Raw genomic sequence first — 23,577 nt, 5'->3', positions numbered from 1 at the left:
GCTCTCTGTATTTTAAAATTAGTTTTTTCGCACCTTGCCTTTCTACCACATCATGTGATCTGTTCAACACGTTTTGATGCAGTTACCTTTTATTCTCGCAGAGCCTATATCGTTGAGTATGAGCTAGTCAGAAGTACTGTGCAGTTTCTTTTGTTTTTTTCCTGTTTATAGTTATAATAAATATTGTATTTTATTCAGATTTAGTTAAATTGTATATATGTTATTCCTGAAGAGGACATATTCTTGTGATGTCGAAAACGTTCGATATTTAATTTGTTGCGTAGTTTTGTGTTTCTGTAAATATGAAAAAAAAAACTTGAATATGTTAAACTTGATAACGTTGCTCGGTTTCGTATGCCTATGGTTCAACAAGACAAACTCTCTACCGAAGCTCTATTATATGAATTTAATGTTCAAATCAAAAACTTTTCTACAGTTAATGATTCTTTTACTGCTCAGTTTACAAGTAGGCCTATAACCACCTTTTTTACAAACAAGCACTATAACTTTTTGAGAATATCGGTTATAAACCCCATGAGTTTACTAGTATTAGGACATCAATAAATCGCATTAAAATAACAATGACAAGTGCTGAAATCCACTGAGTACCTATTTATTCTTTATCTATTATATTGCAGTGTTTTTCCTGCATTCCTCTAGGCGAGTCCTTTAATCAAATTACACGCATCAATGAAATTTCGGTGTCAAATTCCGAGAATGTCACAAACTGCGCCCATACGCCATAGATCTGTGTAAACAATACCTTAGAAATTTTTCGCCTATTTAACTTAATCGCTGTCGCTATTGTGACTTGGTTCTGACGTGATTGCGCTTCGAATATTTCCTGCCGAAATGTTGATTTCAGACTCCGACGCTGTAACGGCTTCACTTGTATCTTTACTGACGTGACTGTCGCAATCGGTGATGACTTCGGATGTGACAGTTTTTAAAGCAGCGTCTTGTTTTAGTTCAGTGTTGCCATCAAATCGTTCCACGTGAAATCGAGGTAATGTGAGTTTCGTTTGTGTGACGTCACACAAAGGTTGCGTGATGCATCTTTCTGGCTCTCCTTTTAAAATGTTATCAACTGCCTCCACACCTTGAATGAAGCAATGGTCCAGGTCGCCAACTCCGTACTTGAACGAGCCAAATCTCCCCCGACTCCATATATTTTTTAACTTCAGCCAGGAGAGCGCTTCATCAACCTGAAAAATGTTATTTAACCTTATTGCTTTTAAATTTAGTTTTCAGTGAGACATCTCAGTTGAAGCTTGTGCGGCATTCGCTGGTGGCAGCCTATTCATAATTTTGTATCGTACGGTTCTTTTTTGCAGACAGGGTTAAGGTTATTATATTCTATCCAGGGGTCACCAACCTTTTTTGCATGCGGGCCACTTTGGCACTAAGGAGAGCTGTGGCGGGCCGCACTAATAAAATGTTAGGTAGGTTGACTCCATGGCGACCTTTATACACAGGCCATGGCAACGTGCAGCTTAAAATTTGACTGAAGGCCGATCTGTTAGTAACCAAAATCGCGAGTATAAGTTGATAGTTTGAGTATTAGTTGATAAATAGAGTCTTTGTCTATATTTTGCGAGAGTTTGAGTTACTTTTGTGCTGTTTTTACTATTCAAATAACGGAATAGATTTTGGCACTTGTACTGGAAATCCAAAAAGCGTCTGGCAACACCAGTATTTCGGAAAATTTTGTCATTTTGTCAACATAATTTTAGGAGTTTTGCAGTGATTTGGGATTCAGTGATCACACTTTGGCAATTTAAATTGTTTAAATTATCATTTAAAAGGAATATAAAGTGAATTTAGCTTAAACTTTAAAATTGAACATACATCGGCCTTCAGTCAGCCCTCCAGTTCGTACGTTGTCAAGGCCTGTGTATACAGATCGCCATGGTTGACTCTTATCTATGCTCTTATGCTAGAAAAGAACGCATTTCGTACTCAGTATTCAGCGCTACATGTTTTTCATATTTATGTTAGAATACCGCAGCAGCAAAATTAATCGAACAACGCTACTGCCAGGCCAAGCTCCTTTAACAACACTTTTGACTTTTTTAACAATGCCTAATAAACGAGGCCACTTCTTTTGCGCACTTATAGCGAGGCGAGCGGTCTCATCCGAATATTTATCGCCGAGCAAGAGTGGTGTTGCCATTTCGCTTCACTAATGATATCTTGCAATTAACAGTTTCAATAAACAAGGAAATGTTTTACACATCGCAATACAGGCAACAATAGTGACCTGCAAACATATCAGTGAAAAATAGGCTCCAATAACAGGGAAAAAGAAACCAGGCACCATGAAACAAACGCTTATGGAAATCACCAAAAAAAACGCTTCTATCGTAATTCATGAACAGTCTTCCCTCTAAAAAAGCAATGAGTTGGTTTTTCATCCTTTTGCAAGAGTCTATAAAACCATCTTTCTTTGATTATCAGACAACTGTCACTTGCGGTGCTTATCAGCATGGCAAGAATTGTTGATTAACAATATTTTGCAGTAGCCTACTAAGATAAATATTTTCATAATACAACCAGAAAAAGTCGTTAAATTTATATATAATATTTTGCCAATTTATTATAAATTGAGTTGGCACACCAACCTATTTTGCCAACAAAACCTTGCATAAAGGGAAACACTGCTCGTGAAACACAATAACGGTGAAATGCACACTAGTGTTCAAATGACATTTACAAACTTAAAATAAGCAACCCTGTGCTCACAGAGAATTTCGAAATTCGAAAACAGATGTTTTAATCAACCACTAGGACAGTGTGGCTGGATATCGCATTGAAATAACTTTAAACGACTCCCACCTAGAACTACAATCTGATTGGTCGGTCGGTAGAATCGTATGCAAAGCGAAAATATGCTTCTCGGAAACTATTTTTTGCCTTCATGCTTTTTAACTCCTCAAGAAAAGTATTTTTGGTTATACTTGTACGCTGATACCTTCCGCGGGCAGCCACTTGGTGACCCCTGATTGCCGATTTATATTTTTTGCATGTTTTTAAGAACCTGATGATCTCAATAAAGGTGAAACAGCCTTCTAACGTTTATAGTGAATGGTATCTGTAACCTAGGCTATTTGATGCAGCCTTATAATATATAGTTAAACCATAGCGATATAGGCTACGTCGCCATAGTTTAAACAAGTTTTATTTGAATGAAAATCTTTTTGAGATACAGTAGCTTACTCTAAAGAGTAAAACAAAGTTGTTGATATTGCAGTAGCCTACTAATTAATTGTTTGAACTTAAAGTGCCCCTGACAGGTTGGATCCAAGTATAGTAACTTTTTAAAGCATTTCCTAGCGCAGAATTACACTTAGCAAACTTTTTAATCTTAACCTCGTAGCTCGACTGGTTAGGGCGTAATTTAATCAAACGACTACTCTGCAGCGCCACCACAGGCAAAACTCCATATTTCACTGCTCTGGGACGACTTTGGTGGTATTACGTCATTCTAAGTGGACGTCGTTAGCAACGGATGAAACAAACGCTTCTTAGATGTAATTAGTGGATCACAGTTTGGTCGGAGTTGGTACAAGCGGTTGCTTTTTTCGAAGATTTATTGTTTTTTGCAGTTTAATAAAACTGTACTGGATACGTTCCTACAAAACCTAAAATATACTTGAAGTGAAAAATGAAGAAATCGTACGAATCATCATTCATATTATTTAATTCATCATCACTATTCAAAAATAAAGAAAAGTTTTCTCTCTCTTTCATAATGTGCCTTCAGTTGGCCATTGAAAACCTGTGTAACGGCCATCTGGATCTGGAAAATTGTTTCGGATTCGCCAAACAATGCATGACGGCATCACAATCCGATTGTTGCTTCCGAGAGCATTACCTTGTAGTATCTACTCCAACACATGCCTGTAGGCCTTTTTACTTGAGTGGTATTAACAAAATCATCTTCAGTGAAGTGAACATATACGACTAGTTTTGTATGGCCCATCCCACTTTCGAACACTTGAAGAAAACTTTGACCCATTTTCTTCTCAGCCGGCTACCTTGTTTTGTGGGAAAGTGGGAAAAGAAACAGTGGTGCCGAAGTAGGGGGGGATGGGGGGATATATCCCCCCCAATATTTTGGCAGCATCCCCCCAATAATTCAGAAAAAAATTAGTTGCTATGAAGTTGTACTTCGATTTAGTTGTATGCAAGCATCTCGAATTGCTGTTGTTTTTTTTTTATTGATGTTTGATCACAGTTCTAAATTGTCTTGGATTTGACGCTAGACAATAAAGGACCTTCATTGAAGGTACGGTATTAAGGACGAGTTGGAGCAGGCCATTGGCCACGGTACTGCAGTAACCAGTAATGAGGAAACCAGGGATATCTAAAGAAGGGGATACGAAGGCTCAGAGCAATTGCTGATTTTCATGACACTAGAAGGGCGGTAGTTGGTACCGCGTTAAACTAGCGGTTCTTTTTAAAATTGCAGAAAGTTTTGTAGTGCAGCTGGTACACTCAGCTACACCAGACAGTTTGCAAGTGTTATGTAGAACATATTTAAAGAATACTTGTTTGAAAAGACAGTTGAAAGGTTACCAGTTAGCTGTTTTTTTGACAAAACCTTTGCAGTTGGCTAAGTGTAAAGCAAGTATACGGGTAGTTGAATTAACAAGTGATTATGAGCATTCATTGAATATCCATACCTGGTTGTAATAATGCAATGCAGGTTGTTATAACAAAGTTCATTAAATTACTATATGTGCCAATTGTCATTTTGCCATAAACAGAGATTATTTAAGATAAATAGAAGCCCTTCTATTGTCACACGTAATAAAAGCCTTCGTATCCCCTTCTCTAGATATCCCTGGAGGAAACTACAGAAACGTATTTGGGACTTGTGCTGATTTTAAAGCCTTTGGCACTTATAATAGAGCGATTTAGTATCACGTTGCAAGGAGAAAAGCTTGACATTGACTCTTGTGAAGATCTGTTTCAGACCCTGAAAATCACTGTAGAGAAATATCGTGATTTGGAGTTGGAGAACAATTACAAAAATGCAGTTTCACTACCGGAAAAATTTGCTGCTAATTTTATCACGCCTTTGCAAGCACCACGGCAAAGAAGAGTCCCTGATAGATTGGGAGGAGGCTCGATGGCAGCTACTGCAGACACTCAACTGCATTAAGTTATAAAATACTTTACAATCAGTTCATTGTCAGAGTTATCTCTGAACTGACCGAACGGTTTGAAAGTAGCCTGAATTCCGATTCGGCAAAGTATAAAGCACTTGCACGAATTTTCAAGACCGGTTTAGCTCCTGAAATGGTCACAATTTATCCAGAGCTGAATAGACAATCGATGAGTTATCAAATTGATTCATTCAGCAAGGCAACAGGAACAAAATCTCTGTAGCTACGATGCTAAAAGAGCTTAGGCCTACCAGGCATTGTCCGAGTTGGAAAAGCCTCTTTATTCTCCAATACTCCAGCTGATTAAGATCCTCTTTTTGCCCGCGGTAAGCTCTGCTGCTTGCGAGAGGTCGTTTTCCAATCTTCGTAGATTGAAAACCTGGCTGAGGAATACTTTGGGACAGGAAAGGTTAAATGCTAGCATTGTTTGCAACATTCACCAAAATATTTTTAATGACATCAGCATAAATGACAGTGCTAATGTATTTTCAATGCGCACTACCGTAAGACGCAATTCGGTTGTAACAAGTTCTTGTGATGTGTTTGAAAGTTAGCATTTTTGTCATAAATTTGCTGATGTTCTTCTGTAGCTTCGATTGTTTTCAGTCTCCTGACTGGTGACTTTGTCCTATAGTGCACTAAGTGTAGTGATTCTAGTGAAGGAGAGGGCAAGAAGAAAAGTATAACTTCTGTTTTTGTTTTTTTTGGAAAAACTAAGTATTCATTGGAAGGTCATAGGTTCGAATCATGCTGGAGGTAGCAATTTTTCTTTGCTTGTTTCTTAATCTTGCAGCAGTCATTCACAAGAGCACTGGTAGCGCTTTTATCTCCACAATTTCTTGTCTGTATATTATGCTGTTAGCAGCTAATTCACCGAGGTCCGGTGATTAAGTTATTTAATAAACTTAATACCAGTACCACTAAAATTGTGTATAAAAGTATGCATCCCCCCCAATATTCAAAATCGTCTAAAATTTGATAAAATTTTGATTTATCCCCCCCAATCCTCAACTAACTTCGGCACCACTGAAAAGAAAGCACACGGTCTTTGTCACTGACAATGTCACATTAACAGCAATTTGTAGGCATTGCCTCAACCATAAATTAAAGGTACTGTTTGTGAGATACTGTTGTTACACTGCAAATGGCTATAGCCAGATTAGGACAAATAAAAAAGTATGAAAATTGTAGCCCTATGAAACTGCAATTTCAATTGAATTGAGATGCTGTTTGATAAAAGTAAACTCAACCTATTTGATCGAAACCTGATAGTAATAACAAGTTCACTTTTTCATTTCGGTAATTCTTAATTTGCGCATGCTTTAGACCAACAGAGCCCCACACATTCACGTTTTGCAGTAGCTGTACCATACTTTACCAAGTCATCACAGAGAAAGAATGTATCCTTCCCGCTTACTGTGACGTCACAGTGGTGTTGCCGTTTTTATTTTCGCAATTGAATGAGTGCCAGATTCGCCGATGTCAACGAAAGTTTGCAAGTGTGTAACTTAGTAGCCTGTTGATATTTTTTACGATTTGCTGGTCAGGGAAGTTTGTTAGTGTCATCTTTTTGGTATCTTAGGTAAATTTAGCGAATTTATTTACCTGTCAGAGGCACTTTAAGGCTACTCCGCTTGGCTTCTTGGCCCTTTTCATGATGTTGATAATATTCATTTCCATTGTACCGTATAAGAATTATTATACTTGCACATATTACTTACATATATAAGCGGTGGTTTGATCGCTTGCAGAAACACTTCCGGTTTTAAGTATGACAACAGGCATTGTGTTTGTTACCATAGTTACTGCAAATGTCACTCAACTTACTTTTTCTGACTCGCTAATAACCGGTAGAGGGTAACCGTGCGTCATTTCCGTCAAATGAATAGAGATTATTTCGTCATCTCCTTGCAACAAGCCAACAGCGCAAGCGTCGCGAATGGCATCATCAGCTGTAAATGCAAACATTTAAACAGCTACTTCATACCGCGAAGCAACAATATGTTGCATGTATAATTTTATATTAACGGACATCAAGCATGTAGCCTACCAATTGTTTGCTCGTTGACCGCTTTGAGTGGACCACCGCTGATCTCCATCAAAAGTGACCAATAAGGACCAGCCTTTTCTTCTGCCGTCACTTCATCTGAATCTGACTGAGCCAACCGAATAGTGCTTAACTTGACGTCTTCATTTGGAACACTGTCTGGGTCGTGGTTGGAAAAGACGGAGACGCGATGGAATATTGTGTCTGATTCAGGGAAGTAAATGCATCCTGGAAAATGTAAGAAATACAAGATTGGAGCTTTAATTCACTTGAGGAGATTTATCAGACAGTTTTTTAAGCGTCACTATTGCTGGTGACATCAATCTTTTTTGTCAGAAAGCACCATTCTTTCCATCTTCTCAATGAAAGAGTTTTTTGTTCTGTTGGTTGTTTCAGTAACAACCTCTTTGTCATTGCTTGTAGACAGTAGGTGTTAGATTTTATTCTCAGCATATATAAAGTCATGCTTACGAAAACGGTATTATTTCTTTGAACAATGAAGTTAAGTCAGACTAGTGATGAGTACAGATTCTCATCATAGCGAAACACACCGTACACACGTAGCTTATTGCTGAAAAAGTCATTATTGCTCAATGTATTTCAGGATTCCGTAGCTGAGCTATCATAAAAAAATATACCAAGATTGAGAAAAGTGTCAAATTTATGTGAGTTTGGGTTCACAAAGTATTTATGTGTTCAAGGTAAAGTTTTCGTTCTCAACTTTTTCGAGTTTTATTTTAATACTTTTCTGTCGATGTCAAGTTTGCATTGAAAATACGCGAACTGTGAAAAGACAAAGACTTTCTTAACATTAACTTGCTATTTTATTAGGTCATTATTCATATTAACCAATAGTAACGATAATTTTGTTAGCTGTTGCAATGAACCGTCAGAAGGGCCTAAGATATTGAGATATTAGGCCTATGGAGATGTGTTTCTGGTGATTTCTGAACCAAAACGCGATTCTTTTTAAAGAATGACAATGGAAGACCAAAGTTAGAGAGATGACAAACGTCTGGTTGGAGAGAAATGCAGAGAATCACGGACAGTGGAGAGAACTGCTTTCGAAAAGTCGGTCAATCGCTCTGTCAAAGGAGTACCACACACACTGTTTCGAATCGAGCAAGCCTGTCTTGCTGTAAGAAAACTACATAATGTAGCTATAAATATTGAATAACTTAGCAAACAAACTTATTTCCACAAAGTTTTGCTGGTACCTGTTATGTCAGGATGATGTGAGACACCTCTCATGCCCACACAAACGACAAACAATGAGCTGTTTATCATTGATTGTGTCAAATCACTTCGCCCAGCCAAATCCAGCAGTGAAGTCAAAGGCATGCTGCTTAATAGATTATTGTATCTGCACAAATTTAATAAATTACAGTAAGTACTTTGTATGTCCGCCCAGTTAGCTAAGTGGTTAAGCGTTCGACTCAAGATCACGCGCCGCTGGTTCGGCTCTCGGGGTGTGCGCTTGAACAACGTGTATCAGGACTCCATTCAGTGGCACCTTGTAAATGGAATAATTCTTGGCAACAAAAATCGTAAACTTCACTCTGCCAATATCGGTAATCGGCCCTGCTTCAAAAGCCTCTACAACAGTAATTCTTAAACTTTTTCAAAAATTTGTGTAATGATCCCTTTGTGATTTTTTCAATGACTCACGGTCCACCATAAAATTAAGGCAAGTTCGCAAAAAAATGATAAAGAATCATTTACTTGGTACATGCACTTAGAAGTTCATACTTCAATCAAATGGGTGCACCACTGCACCTGCTTGGCTGATAACAGATTTTTTATGTTAAAGTTCTGTTTTACAGTACACAACACGATCTCGAAATTTGATATATCATTCATCACATCCAACCTGTTTTGAGCTTTTATTTTGATAGCGGCTGGTGTTAAAAATGTCTTCACATTCGTAACTTCAAGTTGTTGGAAATGAAATCAGCAGTTTTAGTGCGAACATTTCGATATCAGACTAAGACTGCGCCATTTCATCCCTTAAGTCATTGCAATACATCTAGTACGGTAGCCACTTAGACAGGACAAATCCCTGTAAGACCCAATGCCACCGCCAACCAATCACAACTTGTTTCAATGACTACTGTCCAACTGTGACCCTTCTGGCATTCAGCCAGAGAGTTGATCCTACTTTGATCTTTGTTTGGTGATTACAGGAGAAAAAATAGTTATGACTTGGGTGGGAATTTTTTTTTTCTAGCTACGTCACTGATTATACTGTTGTTTACTTTACATAATATGTACTTAAACTACTTTGGTGATCGCAGAGGCTCATACGGCAAAGAAGAAGTTGTTGGACACGACAATAACTACTTGCGTAGTGCATGGGCAATTATAGGAAATGAATTTGTTCAGCTGCGACGATGGAAAGTTGTCAAATGAGTGAGTTTACTTGAGCTTGTTTACTGTTCAACAGCCTTTCAAAAGCTGGTTGCGTAATTGTTCCATTCATTATTAAACGAAGCTGGCATATCTCCCAGGCAATTCAGGCTGGTCGCTTATAGGCACGTGCTGGAGTGGCTGTTGGATGGGAAGTTCTGGGCAAGTCGAACAGAGTGGTGCTGCCATCCTGCATTGTCTTTTTCATCCGCAGAAGGTACCCCAGCGACGATGGAGATTATGCTGCTGGGTTCCGAAGACCAGTGTTACCATTTTAGTCTTTTTAAAACCAAATCTGGTTTATTTGCAACCGTTTGGGTTTTTTTTCGATTTGGTGTGTTTTTTTGGTTTGTTTTCGATTTGTGTGTCGTCGTAATGCAATTTTTCATCAGTATTGTATGTTGGTTTATTTTTTTAGTTTATTTCTGCTTCAATTTGGCTTATTCTGGTCTCTTTTTTAGCTTCATCTAGATTATTTTAAAAAAACCTAGATGTCAACACTGCCGAAGGCAGTCCCAATGGGATGGCACTTTAACATGCAGATATCCAATCCATGGACTTCTGTCCAATCCAACCACGAACCAATGAGATGCCACGTTATCTGTCCAATTGTGACCATTCCAGCATTCAGCCAGAGAATTACATGTAATTATTAGTTTGAACTTTGTTTGGTAATTACAGAAGAAAAAAGAGCTATAGCAGAGGTGGGAATCAAACCCACATTAATGTAATGACTACCACCGCCCTAACCCAATGCGCCAAGTCAACCGATGGCAAAGCATTGATTTAATTTAGCTAGAATTTGCGTTTTTCCATTATTCTTTCTAGACGCAACCTTGAAGACGTCATGAACAGCGTAGCTTCTGATTGGCTCGTGGTTTATTAGAAATCTGCTTGTTAAAGTGCCTATCGTCCCAATGAATGCTAAAGCGTTATCGCATGATAGTCGACTGTACTATGTCCTACAATACAATACAATACAAAATGTTTTCGATACAACCAAGTTTGGCTGTTGCATGGCCACCTGGAGATGCGGCCTGATTTGTTACATTTTGCAGATTTTGATTACAGCTACTGCTAGTGCTTGACTGACATTTTTTGAGATGTTTTTACTTTTTGTGGTTTCCTAGTGACATAAAACTTTTTTGTTGCCTTGGGGAAGCAGTGGAAAATGAGAAAAAGTAAGTTGAAAAACGCAAAATCAGACTGTTATTGAAAATTAACAGTCTGACTAAAATCTTCGAAATCAAATTTTCTTCGTTTTTGAACATGTGAGGATGTTAAAACCTATTGTGTCATCTGGGGAAAAGAATTAAGAAAGCGTAAAAATCTAATTTTTAGAAAAATTTATTTAAACGTTCGCCCAAAGTTAAAAAAACCTGAAAATTTCTGCAAAATGTGACAAATCAGGCCGTATCTTTAGGTGGCCATGGCTGTTGTAATCTACGAAACTAGCCTTCGGGGATGGGCTTAGCAAACTACTCATGGCACACAAGCATGAACAACTAAATTTGTATAATGCTGGCTGAAAGATGCGTCTTCATTATGGATGCCTCATAAATTTGCGCATTCACTAGCAACCAAGCCTATCTCGGCTAGTATAGTGTCCACTAAGCTCGACTCCAACTGACGTCATATCACTAGGTGGCGTTGACGAGTTTGCCACTTCCAGGTAGCGTGAGAGAAGCGCTAGAGAGCGTGGGAAAAGGGTCGGCTTCTCGGCTGTGGGCCTCAATCGTAAGGAAGTTAGTTTTTCAATAGGTACCGGATGTCTTGGCATTGGATTCTAGCCAATGTTAATTCGATCGTGCAGTGGTACTTTGAAAGAGTTACCTCTCTACCCAAATTGTATATTTGAAAATATCTCTGTGAATGTGACTGACGTTAGGACGCTGAAATGACAAACAAAGAGCCAAAAAAGACAGCATAATAATATGTTTCATGTAAAACAAATCCGAGTTAAAATATTTGAAATTAAATTTTCTACATTTATGTTATTGAATGAGTATCATTGCGTTCCGCCTTCGCATAATCACTACTTCGTTTGGTCCGCGGATGCAAAAAGGTTGTTCACCCTTGGTCTAATATAAAATTGTTCAAAAGTTGATTCATTATTACTGTACTTTTAATGAGTGAAGGCTACATTGCCGCTGTAAATACTTCATTGTTTTTACTTCTTCTACAGCCACCAGAATATGATTTATATACACAGGCCTTGACAACGTACGAACTGGAGGGCTGACTGAAGGCCGATGTATTTTTAATTTTGAAGTTTAAGCTAAATTCACTTTATATTCCTTTTAAATGATAATTTAAACAATTTAAATTGCCAAAGTGTGATCACTGAATCCCAAATCACTGCAAAACTCCTAAAATTATGTTGACAAAATGACAAAATTTTCCGAAATACTGGTGTTGCCAGACGCTTTTTGGATTTCCAGTACAAGTGCCAAAATCTATTCCGTTATTTGAATGGTAAAAACAGCACAAAAGTAACTCAAACTCTCGCAAAATATAGACAAAGACTCTATTTATCAACTAATACTCAAACTATCAACTTATACTCGCGATTTTGGTTACTAACAGATCGGCCTTCAGTCAAATTTTAAGCTGCACGTTGCCATGGCCTGTGGGTCGCCATGAGACATACTTTATCTTTAACCACCTTAGATCACATGAACACACAATATGTAGTAGGCTAAGTACAGTGATGACCTAATGTAGTAAACACAACCATGAATGAAATAATCTGAAATCACACAAGCACTAACCTTATTTCCAGACCTTCTTTTGTTGTTATCTTTTTTTCGTCAAGTTGAATATTTGCAATTTCGTTTCGAAATCTGATATTAGCTTTTGGGAGCTTTTTAACCAAACTACGCCAAAATCCCAACATCCCCCCTTTTTGAGGGTATATCTTTATCGCGTCATGACCCCAACCTAAAAATAGTATTTCATTTTGTTATCAAAAAGGAAAAAAATACAAGTTTTCACTTTAAAAGTCTTTTATCCCATATTCCAACGTTTTTTCAAAGATTTCCACTTTGGTTGGTCACTTCATCCTATCCATTGAGTCTTTACACAATCAGCCCATAGTAGAGTGCTGCAGGCGCCCCGACCTTCTCAAATAGGCTAATTCCTTTTAATTTTATGTTAATGAGTGTTGATCACAAATCTAAAGTTTGAAAAATTTTCATCAACATTTTTTTAGCGCAATCAAAAAGTGTACCCGGAATGGGCATAGTTTTGTTTCTGTCGGCAGCAGTGGCCGAGTGGTTAGCGCGTTGGGCTCGCAGTCGAGAGCCTGCATGTTCGACTCCAGCCACCCGCACTTGCTGTTGTTTCTCTGGGCAAGAAACTTTACGATAATTGCCTCTACCCAGTGATCGATTTCGAGTAATGGGTAGTACCAAATTTAAGTCATAAGTTGAGTAGACAACCGGAAACAGACATTGCAGTCGGCTGCAGCGTGGGTCAGGTGTACGTCGGAAGGCGTACACTGATGCATAGCGCTCAAGTACGCTTTCCCGCAATGCAGGATAAAGATATGAAAAACAAACAAAAACAAACCCCAGCCACCTGGAAGTTTTTGGGATTCACTTTGTAAATTTTGTCACTAGAGAACGCTGTTTTGGAGTTACATCATTAAAGGAACTTTTAAAAAATTCCCCTTTGTTTTTTTAGCGCAATCAAAAAGTGTACCCGGAATGGGCATATTTTCTAGTACTCATTTTAACTCTTTACTTTCAGTAGTGGCGAAAATATTCTTTGCGTTTTCTTGGCAACCAGTTTAACCGATTCGAACAGAATTCGAAAAAGCTCCATTTTATGATGTGAGAGTTTTGTTTCTGGCATTGGTTTACTCTAATATTGCCACTAGAGGGCAGTGAAGTATTAATTTAACCGATTTCATTGCATCAATTGTCCACAAAATAATGCTTCCTGCAACCAGGGATTGCCTGCAACCCAACTAAAAGAGCTTGCTTTGTAGTTTAACACATGCAACAGCAAGATCTGAAAACAAATATTAGGATAAATGGCCGTGTATCGTTTATCACAGCGGTTCACAACCTTTTTTAACTCACTGACTGGTTACTTGAGAAAAACAATGACTCCCTCAATGAGAGAAGCAAAAGTGAAGTTAATCTTTAAAAAAGGTGAAAAAGAAAAGCTCAAAAATTGGAGACCGATCTCTCTGCTCAACACAGACTACAAGATCTTGAGCAAAATCCTCTCCAACAGACTCACACCCATGATCACAAACCTGATTTGTCCGAATCAGAAATGTGGACTGCCAAACCGCAGAATAGAGCATGTTACAATGAATATACAAGCTGCCCTGGAAGCTTCTCAAACACAACACAGGGACTTGTACGTCATGATAACTGACTTTGAAAAAGCTTTCGATAGAGTTAGTCACTCCTTCCTCTATGGAATCTTGAAGAAACTCGGAGTAAAACCAATAATGATGAATTACCTGTCATTAGTTTACCACAAAACAAAAAGCAAGATAGAAATCAATGGAGCTTTAACAAAACGAATAAACGTTAAAAGGGGCATACGACAGGGTTGTCCCCTCAGCATGCTCTATTTCATAATCTGTGCTGACGTTCTCACCCGACGCATAGAGAAAAACCATCTGATCAACGGTTTTCGCTTTTCCAAGCAAACAATCAAAATCCAGCAATATGCGGATGACACCACATTCATCACAAGAGACATTCCATCTCTCAAGGAAATCAACAAAGAACTAGCCATCTACCAGACGATGTCCGGCCAGAAAGTGAACCAGGGAAAGACCCAGATCCTGGCGTCCAAACCTGACCTGGCCCAAAGAGCTCAGCAACTCTTTCCAGAAGCTGCGATCTTGAACAACGTCAAGATCCTGGGCATCTGGCTAGGCACAAACAAAACACAACTTGACAAGATGAACTGGCAGACCGCCATCAAGAAAACTCAAACGATCGCCAACATCCACAAACCACGAAGACTCTCCCTCTATGGAAAGATCTCCATCATCAACACTCTCTTGGTACCCGTCACTCTGCATCTGAGTAGAGTCCTGATGCCAACACAACAACACATCAAAGAACTCAACAAAATCCTTTTCAACTTCCTCTGGTATCCTTCACCATTCGAACAGCTCCAGAGAAGCAAGACGTTTCCTCCTGTCAAAGATGGAGGCATCAACATGGTGGACATCCAATCAAAATTTCAAACAAGCCGCATCGACAGAATTCGCCACCTCTTCTCACTAGAAGACGCCACCGAAATCTGGCACGAATGGGCCATGTTCAATTTGAGTTACAGAATGAGACACATTAATCCTCATCTGTTCTCCAACAGCATTCCGCATGCCCCAATTCCAAACGAAATGTATGCGGACATCTTCAAGTCCTTTTGCAAACTCAAAGGCTTGAAACACGACTGGGAAAATACTTCCTACAAAAACATCTATCTCAATCTGAAAACGCAATATGAAATGAAAATTGACAAGATTGATCAAAACGGAAAGAAGATTCCTTGGAATGAGATCCTCTTGAAAAACAAGGGAATCAAACTCCTCCTTCCACCTTACCTATCCTCCATGTCCTTTCGGATTGCACATGGAGGATACAAATGGGGAGACTTTAATAGATCAATACATTCCGACAGAATAACAAATTGCAAATTCTGCAGAAAACCAGAAGACAATGTTGCTCACGTCCTCACCAAATGCTCTTTTGCGCTAGGAATATGGGAGCGCCTGAAACAACAATATCTTGGCCTAACCAAAGAAGACATGGAGATAACAAAAGACATGATCCTCTACAACCAAATCCCTGACGGACAGAAGAACAACCCGATTCTTTTGACCATGATGAATGTCGCCAAGCACACCATCATCCAAAAGAAGATATCTCTGGACATCGGCGACACATATATACAGGACACAAAACGGTCCACCATTCAAGCCCTGTGGGTGATCATGACAAAAACGAAAGACATAACACAAAAACATAACATTCCTTTGTCATCTGACATTTCTACTCCTTCCAAACCTCCTACTACGGTCAGAAGAAAGAAGAACCAAAGAAGAACCAGTCGAGATCCACTCTTCAACCGCCCTCTCAGTCGTCCTCGGTGGTAGGGATGACTGATTGCAGCGGTGGATTTCACTAGCACAGTACGGTCGTAGATCATCTTTGAAGAAGCTTAGACAGCCAAGGGCGTAACAACCCACCTTTAACCCGTCCCTCTCACTCATCTACAACGGCCTGATGCCGGAAGAGTGATTGCAGCGGGAGATCTTTAACCGTCCCTCTCCGTTGTCCCACTCGCCCTGGGATGACAGGATTGCAGCGGCCCATTCCAAGATGACTCTGGGGTCAGCGAAAGCTACCCTCCATCTGGCCGCTCCTCTCTGGCATCTCCGCCAAATGAGGTGTCAGACTGCAGTGGCCCGTCTCCCACAAGCAGGTGCCCTTCTTGAAGCGGGCAACAAGAAGATACACACACACAAACAATTTCAAGTAAAATTAAAATTAACTCTCTACCAAAATACGCTAGTTCTTGAGCTTGACCCGCCATCTCCTAGACTTCTCCAAGATCAGCAAGAGGAAAGTCGAGACAGGCAGATCAGCTTGAGGCAGCCACTAACCAAACATTTTACATCCACAGATTACCATCTACCGCGGTGGGTCCCTTTGGTCGTAGTGAGTCCCTCGCCTCCCTGGTAGGTATCTCCCATGTAAGTATGGTGTGCCTGCTGAGTGTTTGGGTGTGTGGACGGCTCCCGGAGCGGACGCACTAATGATGAGACAGGAAACAAATCCATTCCATATGGACAATTTGTAAACCTGCAAGATGTAATGGTATCCATCTTGAACTCTGCGCGTTGCGCGAATAAGAAAAAAAAAAAAAAATGACTGGTTTTGAAATGAAAATAGCCTCTCGGACCGGTAATAGGAAAAACCAAGATTGACATTGAGGCTACTTATCGGTGTAGTTTTTAGCAGCGGTTTAACACACTTTACGCGGCCAGTCGTCTTCTGTTTTAGTTTTTCAGAAGCACCAAATACAATCTTCTTTTTGTAAAAGGTGAGTAACCACTATGTAGTATGTAGCCAATACATAAGACCACAAGGCTTGTTTGTTCGCAACAAGATGATCCAACGGGGGATGTCGGACAAGGAGACACCTAAGGAGTAAGGTGTTGAATCCAATTTGCTTCTTAATTTTGTTTTAGTTGTTGCCATTGCTGAAAAAACAGCTATGTATCGATCGCACTTTTGTTTGTAAACTCCAAAAACAATTTCTCCAATTTTTGCAACATTTCAACGTTGGCGACATTAACAGGTAGCCTTTGATAGATACAGCAGTGTAGGGTTTAGATAAGATTCATTTGTACGTATAAAGTTATAAAGTGCATGTTTGCATTTTTTTTTTACTGCAATCAATTTATTTTATGACTAAGGACATACTTTCAACCAATTTACACTCTTGACGGTCATTTTGTCCGAGTGTTCTCGCGACCCGGTAGCAACCTTTTCGCGACCCGGTACTGGGTAGCAACTCAATGGTTGGGGTCCCCTGGTTTATCAAAAAGTTGGACTTTGTCTGCAGTTATCGTAATGCTTCAATAGTCATTTTCTTTCGAATCATCCAAAGAACATTAAAGTCGTATAATTTTTACTTTGTATGGAGCTACATGTTCTTGAGGGGTTACTGATCCTTTTGTTTTCACATGTTTAAATTTAAAGTTAGATTTAAACTGTTTTATTCAATTGCTACAGAAATATGGTCATATTTAAAAATCGCATTTGAAATAAGCATTGACCAAAATCATATGTAAAACTCAAAAAAATATAAATATATAATAATTTTTATATAAAAAGATCAAGTGAGCAATGACTACATGCAAAAGACTGGCCGAAGCATGATTTCGTAGGATTTGAGTTAGGCTAGTTTTCCAATGTTTTACTTTTGACAGAAAAAACGTTGTAGCGAATCACATAACTTTACGGAACGATTAGGCTATACTGTAAAAATAACGTTTAATATTTGCATGAAATTGCTCCAGTTAAAATCTAATTTTGCCCGTTAAGTTTGTAAAAATTATACAGTATAAGACTAATTAAAAGATAGTTTTGTTTTGAGTTGGTCAATTTAAATACTACAATAACTGAGTATTAGTTACTTTAAAACCATGCCATTTACCTGGATCTCTCTCTGTGTCATTCATAATTGACTCCCAATCATCGCAAAAGTTTGATGGCGGGATTCTACCTTTTGCCCACTCCCATTTCAGCTTTGAAGTTGGGTAAGCCAACGCCTTATAGATATAGGGTCGAAAAAATAAATTGCACAGAGTTTCTCCCCATTTTGATACTAAGTACTCGTCCAAGTTTTCCGAAGTCGCCACAGACGAATCTTTTGCTTCTAGTGTTGCTTTAACGAGGTCTAGAACACATGCGTTTTTCTCAGTCAGGGGCAACCCGCTTAAATTATTTTGCACAGGATACCTCACCATCTTTCCACGGATGAACACATAATTGTTGCGCTGGACCCTCCATAAAGCACGATCGCTCTCAGCACTATAGATTTCATTCATTACGTTATCAAAATATTCATAGCGGTTGGAAAGAGTCTTGTATCCGTGATCAAACCGAAATCCTTCAACCGTCTTGATAGACCCAGCTAGACCCCCAGGGTGTTTTTCTGCATCAAGGAGAAGCCAATCCGTGAGACCATACTGATGAAGTCTGCAACAAAAACATATCAACATCACCGTCGTTAAAATACAAATTTATGTATGAAGGCAAACCAGTTCAATAGAACAGTAAACTTGGAATTAAATTTTTGGTTTTACTGATGAGAACTCGTTGTGTATAGAACTAGTTGTGTATAACCTACTCTTTTCTCTATTACAGGGGCTCTCAACCACCGGGTCACAAGTCGCAACCTAGGACCGGGTCGCCAAAAGTTTTCTACCGAATCGCGAGAACACTTGATCAAAGTGGTTGTTAAGAGAATGCGAGTTGATTGAAAATATGTCTATAGGCAAAATAAAATTGTTCACAATGAAAGCATTTGCAACCATGCACTTAAATACGTATGAATCTTACCTATAACCTGTTGTACATCTACTAAAGCAGTAGCAGATTCAGAGTAAAACACGCAAATTTTACTACATTTTTTCTAAACTTACTCATTCATCTAATTCCTCGTTATGAACTTTAAGCAAGGCATTGGGAACGCATGGTTTCAGCAGCGTATTTAAGAAATAGTAGCATAGGCTACTGCTAAAGTTTTAAGGGGCCTTCAAAAAAACTAAGATTTGTACTAATGACATATTCAGAAGTAAACGCCTTGCTCACTAATAGCTACCTAATAATTAAATCTTGCTTAGTATGTTTTAAACCATCATAAAAATTAGGTCGTTAGAATCTACAGTGTGAAATAAAAATTAGACTTATAAGTAGATGTCAAACTTCGTTTTTCCTACTGCCGGTCCGCAAGGTTATAACCGATCCGTAATAGAAAAAAGGTTGGGGACCGTATAGCTAACACACAGGTTCTCAAATTACTCTAATGTTTATTCTTAGCTTACTCTTATGTTTCCTGCTATGTTTCTTATATTCTCAACTTAATATCATATTTTTTCAGACGGGATTTTTTACATTTTTTACGCAATCTGTTTTTTTACATGTAGCCATTCGTTGGAGTCGACGAATCTTACCTCCCACTGATAAATTTATTCACGGTCCAGAACCATTGCTCTACCACATCTCATAGCAACGCTCTCCATCGTTTAGGTTATTATTGCTAGTTGCTACTACCAGCACTAAAGAGCGAAAACACGAAGTGTTGCGATCAACTTTAAGAAACCACATGCGCATTGCTCAGAGCCTACTCACTACGTTTCTTCAGTTGTATTGTAATGCAAGAAGAATAATTGTTTTTCACACATTTTATCACTATCAAGGTACAGTGACGATCGGTGAGGAAAAGCAAGGAAAGCAGTGCTTACCTGAGCGAAAACTATGCAAAATATAATGACTGAATTCTAGATTTAACTTCTTATTATTTTTATCACGTCTATTTTAACTTGAAAATTACTGTAGTCGTGACTAGAATTACTCGTAACGCTTGTGAGTAGTCTAAGTCCTCACCAAACCGCATGTCTTGCCTATAAATGCCAATTAACGCAAACGCTTCTGTCAGAAACAATCACTGAGGCTCCAGGTAAGCAACTATCAAACTTGCTTTCCCAGATTCAAAAATGTCAAAAAACGCCTTCGTTTTATCCAATCCTTACTCGTTTTGCAAAACGTGCTGCTTAGCCAATCAGATGTGTTATGGTTATGGTATGGTTAGTTTTGCTTTCCCAGTGACGTCAATGCGAACATTCGCTAGAGCGGCTAGACTAACTCGTCAGAATGGTCTCTCGTCACGGTACAGGGCACAGTATCATAATGCCGAAATAATTGTTGCTGTTTTTTGATGTCTCCTCGCCATGTACTTTAGCCTACTAGCTTTCATAGTCATGCCTTTGCCCTTTTTATAGCGTTGATATAACGTTACTTTGCCAATGAACGTTCAGGTGCGGGTGCAATATTTAGTTCGTTAAGCTTCTATACGCAGGAGGCAAACTTATCCAGCTTTTTGTACAAATTGCTTGCGGTTGTAATGTTTAGGCCTAAGTGTTAGTTTTTGTAGTGTAGGCCTAACTGAATATCTGACAATGAACATTCATGACGAAGTAAATATTTAGACAACTATTATTCCATGTCTAACACTGGATTTTGGTCCTGCAACGTTAAAATTAAGATTGTTCATGACTTCTAAACATTAAATGGATGTATGATCACGACATAGGCGAAGCACAATTTGACAGATTTTTATTTTTGATTTGTTTTGGAAATGCTCTCAGAGCGCACCAAATTGGAAGTGTTTTTCAAAAATTTCTGGGGGAGGCCCCCAGACCCCCCGCTGGAAGTGTTGCCTTCGGCAACACGCCTTCGGGCTTTGCCCGACGGTTACGCCCTTCGTGCCTACTACCTTTCTGCAGCATATTTCCAAGTTGCTTTCCCAACGGTTTAAGCCACCGAACGTCACTGTCAAGGTATATAGACTTTATTCATGTGTTAGGTATATATGCATCACTATCGATGATATCATCAACATACCTGTAAGCAGCCCCTAGACCGGTGGGTCCCCCACCCACTATAACGACATCAACTTGAGTGCTTGTACCTTCAAGATTATTTCCCATATTCTACGAGCACTATGTTTCTGAAATATCAATTAGGCTAAGTTAAATGAAGGCACAGAAACCAAAAATATTTACCTTGCGAAAAACTATGCTTTCAAGTTTTCTAACTGATATGGCTGTTCAACATAAATTTGTAAGCTACGGTAGTATGCTGCACTTCAATTTACACTGTTGGGCTGAATGGTTCATGGCACTATTCCGCTTGAAGCGTTCTATACAAATAGCGCATATTTCCACCTCCGTTTCATCATTTCGTAATAACCTGACAGGAAGCGCCTCAATTCGTGCTCATTCATCCACATCATCAATGTAAGACGGCCCTAACTGAGCATTTGCTTTGTTGCAAACAAACGGCGGCAGCCATTCCTTGTCTGAAGCCAGCAGAGTGTGAAAATGTCCTTTACCAAGCCACGAACGTTTTTAGCCACTGCTAGCGGCTACCAGCCAGCCTTTTAACGCTCCAGGCCATAGAATGTGTGCCTCGTATAAACTCACATAGCGAACGCTCTAATTTGTTTTCAACTAATAACAGCTTAATTACTGTATATGTATAGCAAATCCTAAACTAAAAGAAGTGGTATTAAAAGATATCCACTATGTATCCAGTCATTATCCACTATCCAGTCCTTAAAAACCGAATAGCAGTTACATTAGAAGACGTAGCTGAAAAATTTAAAACCGTTTCGCAATCAGTTTAAAAGTAGCTGTTTGTTAGTTTGTGGCTTTAGCAATGCATTAGAAAACTGTTTCTGCAATGCGTTTAAAAACCGTTATTTTGTCAAACGATTGTTAAATTAGCAAAGTTGCAATAACGTTTTTTCAATATTAGGTTAAAAAACGGTTTCAAGTCAATCTCAAAATAACCGAAATAAAAATCCAAAAATGAATCATTAATAATTAATTTCACGTAACAATTTTTTTCCTTGAAATTTTTTCCAAACAGCTTCCATGGGTTTTGAGATTGGAAAAACGTTTTGCGATTGCTGGGTTTTAATTCTACCTTTGTAACTTCAATTAGCCAGCCAAAAGTACATTGTTTTATTTGTCGTTTGAGTCATTTGAGTTGAAGTCGAATGTCTACCCTTTTATCATCCCATGTTGACGACGTATCCCCGGATAACACTAGAGACTATTACAGTATTTTGTCTCATTGCATTTGTTAACACCATCAAAATTTTTTCATGATATAATTTTTTTATAAATCGTATTATTTATGATATTGAAGGGTAGAAAATGTACTAGATAGGCTATGTCGTCGACTATTGGTAGATCAGTTTAAAAAAATTTCGAACGATCTTATCTATTTCGAGTCATCATCATCATCATCATCATCATTGAGTTACCTTACTCTCGTCGAAGGTTAGGTGGAGTGGTGAATTTAGATATAGGCGAACGAGGCAGTTGCCTAGAGCCTCTTCTTTCGTGGGCCTCCTCAGTCAGTTCACGCACTTACTTTAATACATTAAATTTACTCTATTTGATGAAATGACGTTTTCAACGTGTTAAAATAAAGTAGTTTCAATATTTTAAAGTAAGCGCGTAAAACTGATTAATGGGACCCTCAGGGAAGGATTGATCACGATTGATTTTCTTTTGGTTTGTTACAACAAGATCTCAGTTGGCAAAATTTTCCAATTTATTATTGCTTTTTTTGGTGCCAGGGCTTACATAAAGAAAGTTTTCAACAAACTAAAAGAAAACTAGTCGCCACAAGCCTCCTCTAGCCGACCTTCCCCTATTCGGTTAACGCGCTTACTTCAATACATTGGAAATAGTCTTTTCAGTTTGCTAAATAGAGTAGGCCTAGTTTTAATGTAACAAAGTAGGCTAATGACTGAGGTGACTCATTTATGCATATTGTGTTATTATGGCTAAAAATTATTGAACGAATCGTTACATACACTGACACAAAATTTGACGAGAATATGTAATCATCGATTTCTGAAAGTCCAAATTCTTGGTGGTCTGCCCTTATTTCGTTTCTTTTAGTAATTGTCTTTAAATAGAATTATTGCGAATCGTATGGCCAAAATATTTCAATTTGCTTGTTTCCATTATTTGTAGAATTTCCATGTTGGTTTGCATTTTAAATAGTACATCTTTGTGATTTTACCCTTCCATAAAATTTTAAGTATTTTTCTATAAATTTACATTTCAAATGCCTCAAGTCGTTTTCCCATTTATGATGACGATGTCCATGTTTCTGCATTGTAAAGTAATGTAGTTCAGACATAGCATTTCATAATTCGTTTTCGAGCGTTGATGTTAATTTTGAGTATTGTTAAGGTCTTTTTCATTTTTACAAAGTTGCTTCTTGCTATTTCTATTCGTCTCAATATTTCCATATTGCATCTGCTATTTTCAGTTATTGTGTTTCAGATAAGTAAAGCTTTTGACTTGTTTGACCAGCATTCCCCGTCAATAGCAATATTTAACGTTGTGCATTTTCTTTTAATCATAATCGTCGTTTTTGTGCTTGTTGTTCGTTGTTTTCGTTTTTATTTCAAGTATTGCAACTTAAAAGTTACCTACCCATGTTGGTACTTTAAAGTAGAACTCACTGTTATTAGTAATAACCGCAATCACACTGCAACGTTTTGTTAAAATTCTAATCGAGTATTTGCTTTGAGTGTTGATCCAGCTTTTCGTTCACAAACGTTTGTTTGCATTAAACAACGTCATGTTGGCTTCAAACA

General features: G+C 38.4%; 1 protein-coding gene across 2 annotated transcripts; it reads right to left on the bottom strand.

Moving 5' to 3' along the window:
• Positions 1–244: 244 nt before the first annotated feature.
• Positions 245–21,004, bottom strand: LOC145772638 (uncharacterized). 2 transcript variants are annotated; one of them, XM_082584505.1, is made up of 7 exons: positions 20,957–21,004; positions 17,824–18,368; positions 12,396–12,564; positions 8,436–8,581; positions 7,222–7,446; positions 6,999–7,123; positions 245–1,205 (listed from the first exon to the last, which is right to left on the bottom strand). In XM_082584505.1, the coding sequence occupies exons 2-7, from the start codon at positions 18,215–18,217 to the stop codon at positions 789–791; spliced, it is 1,476 nt and encodes a 491-aa protein (XP_082440631.1). In that variant the 5' UTR covers positions 18,218–18,368; positions 20,957–21,004; the 3' UTR covers positions 245–788. The 2 variants fall into 2 exon arrangements, with proteins under 2 accessions (XP_082440631.1, XP_082440630.1); XM_082584504.1 differs by lacking the exon at positions 20,957–21,004 and adding an exon at positions 20,796–20,881.
• Between the last annotated feature and the right edge of the window lie 2,573 nt (positions 21,005–23,577).

The sequence above is a fragment of the Aplidium turbinatum genome, chromosome 6 (assembly GCF_918807975.1).
Source record: "Aplidium turbinatum chromosome 6, kaAplTurb1.1, whole genome shotgun sequence".
Taxonomy (NCBI): Eukaryota; Metazoa; Chordata; class Ascidiacea; order Aplousobranchia; family Polyclinidae; genus Aplidium; species Aplidium turbinatum.
Note: the sequence above shows the minus strand (reverse complement) of the source record. Positions and strands in the feature narration are given on the sequence as shown.

What these genes read in the sequence shown, in the direction of transcription:
- LOC145772638 (XM_082584504.1), bottom strand. Translation starts at nt 20,881, where the DNA reads ATGGGAAATAATCTTGAAGGTACAAGCACTCAAGTTGATGTCGTTATA. An exon ending in TGACACAGAGAGAGATCCAG is followed by an intron (nt 12,565 to 17,823) that starts GTAAATGGCATG and finishes TACTATTTTTAG; the next exon opens with GTTGGGGTCATGACGCGATA. An exon ending in GGTCAACGAGCAAACAATTG is followed by an intron (nt 7,124 to 7,221) that starts GTAGGCTACATG and finishes TTGCATTTACAG; the next exon opens with CTGATGATGCCATTCGCGAC.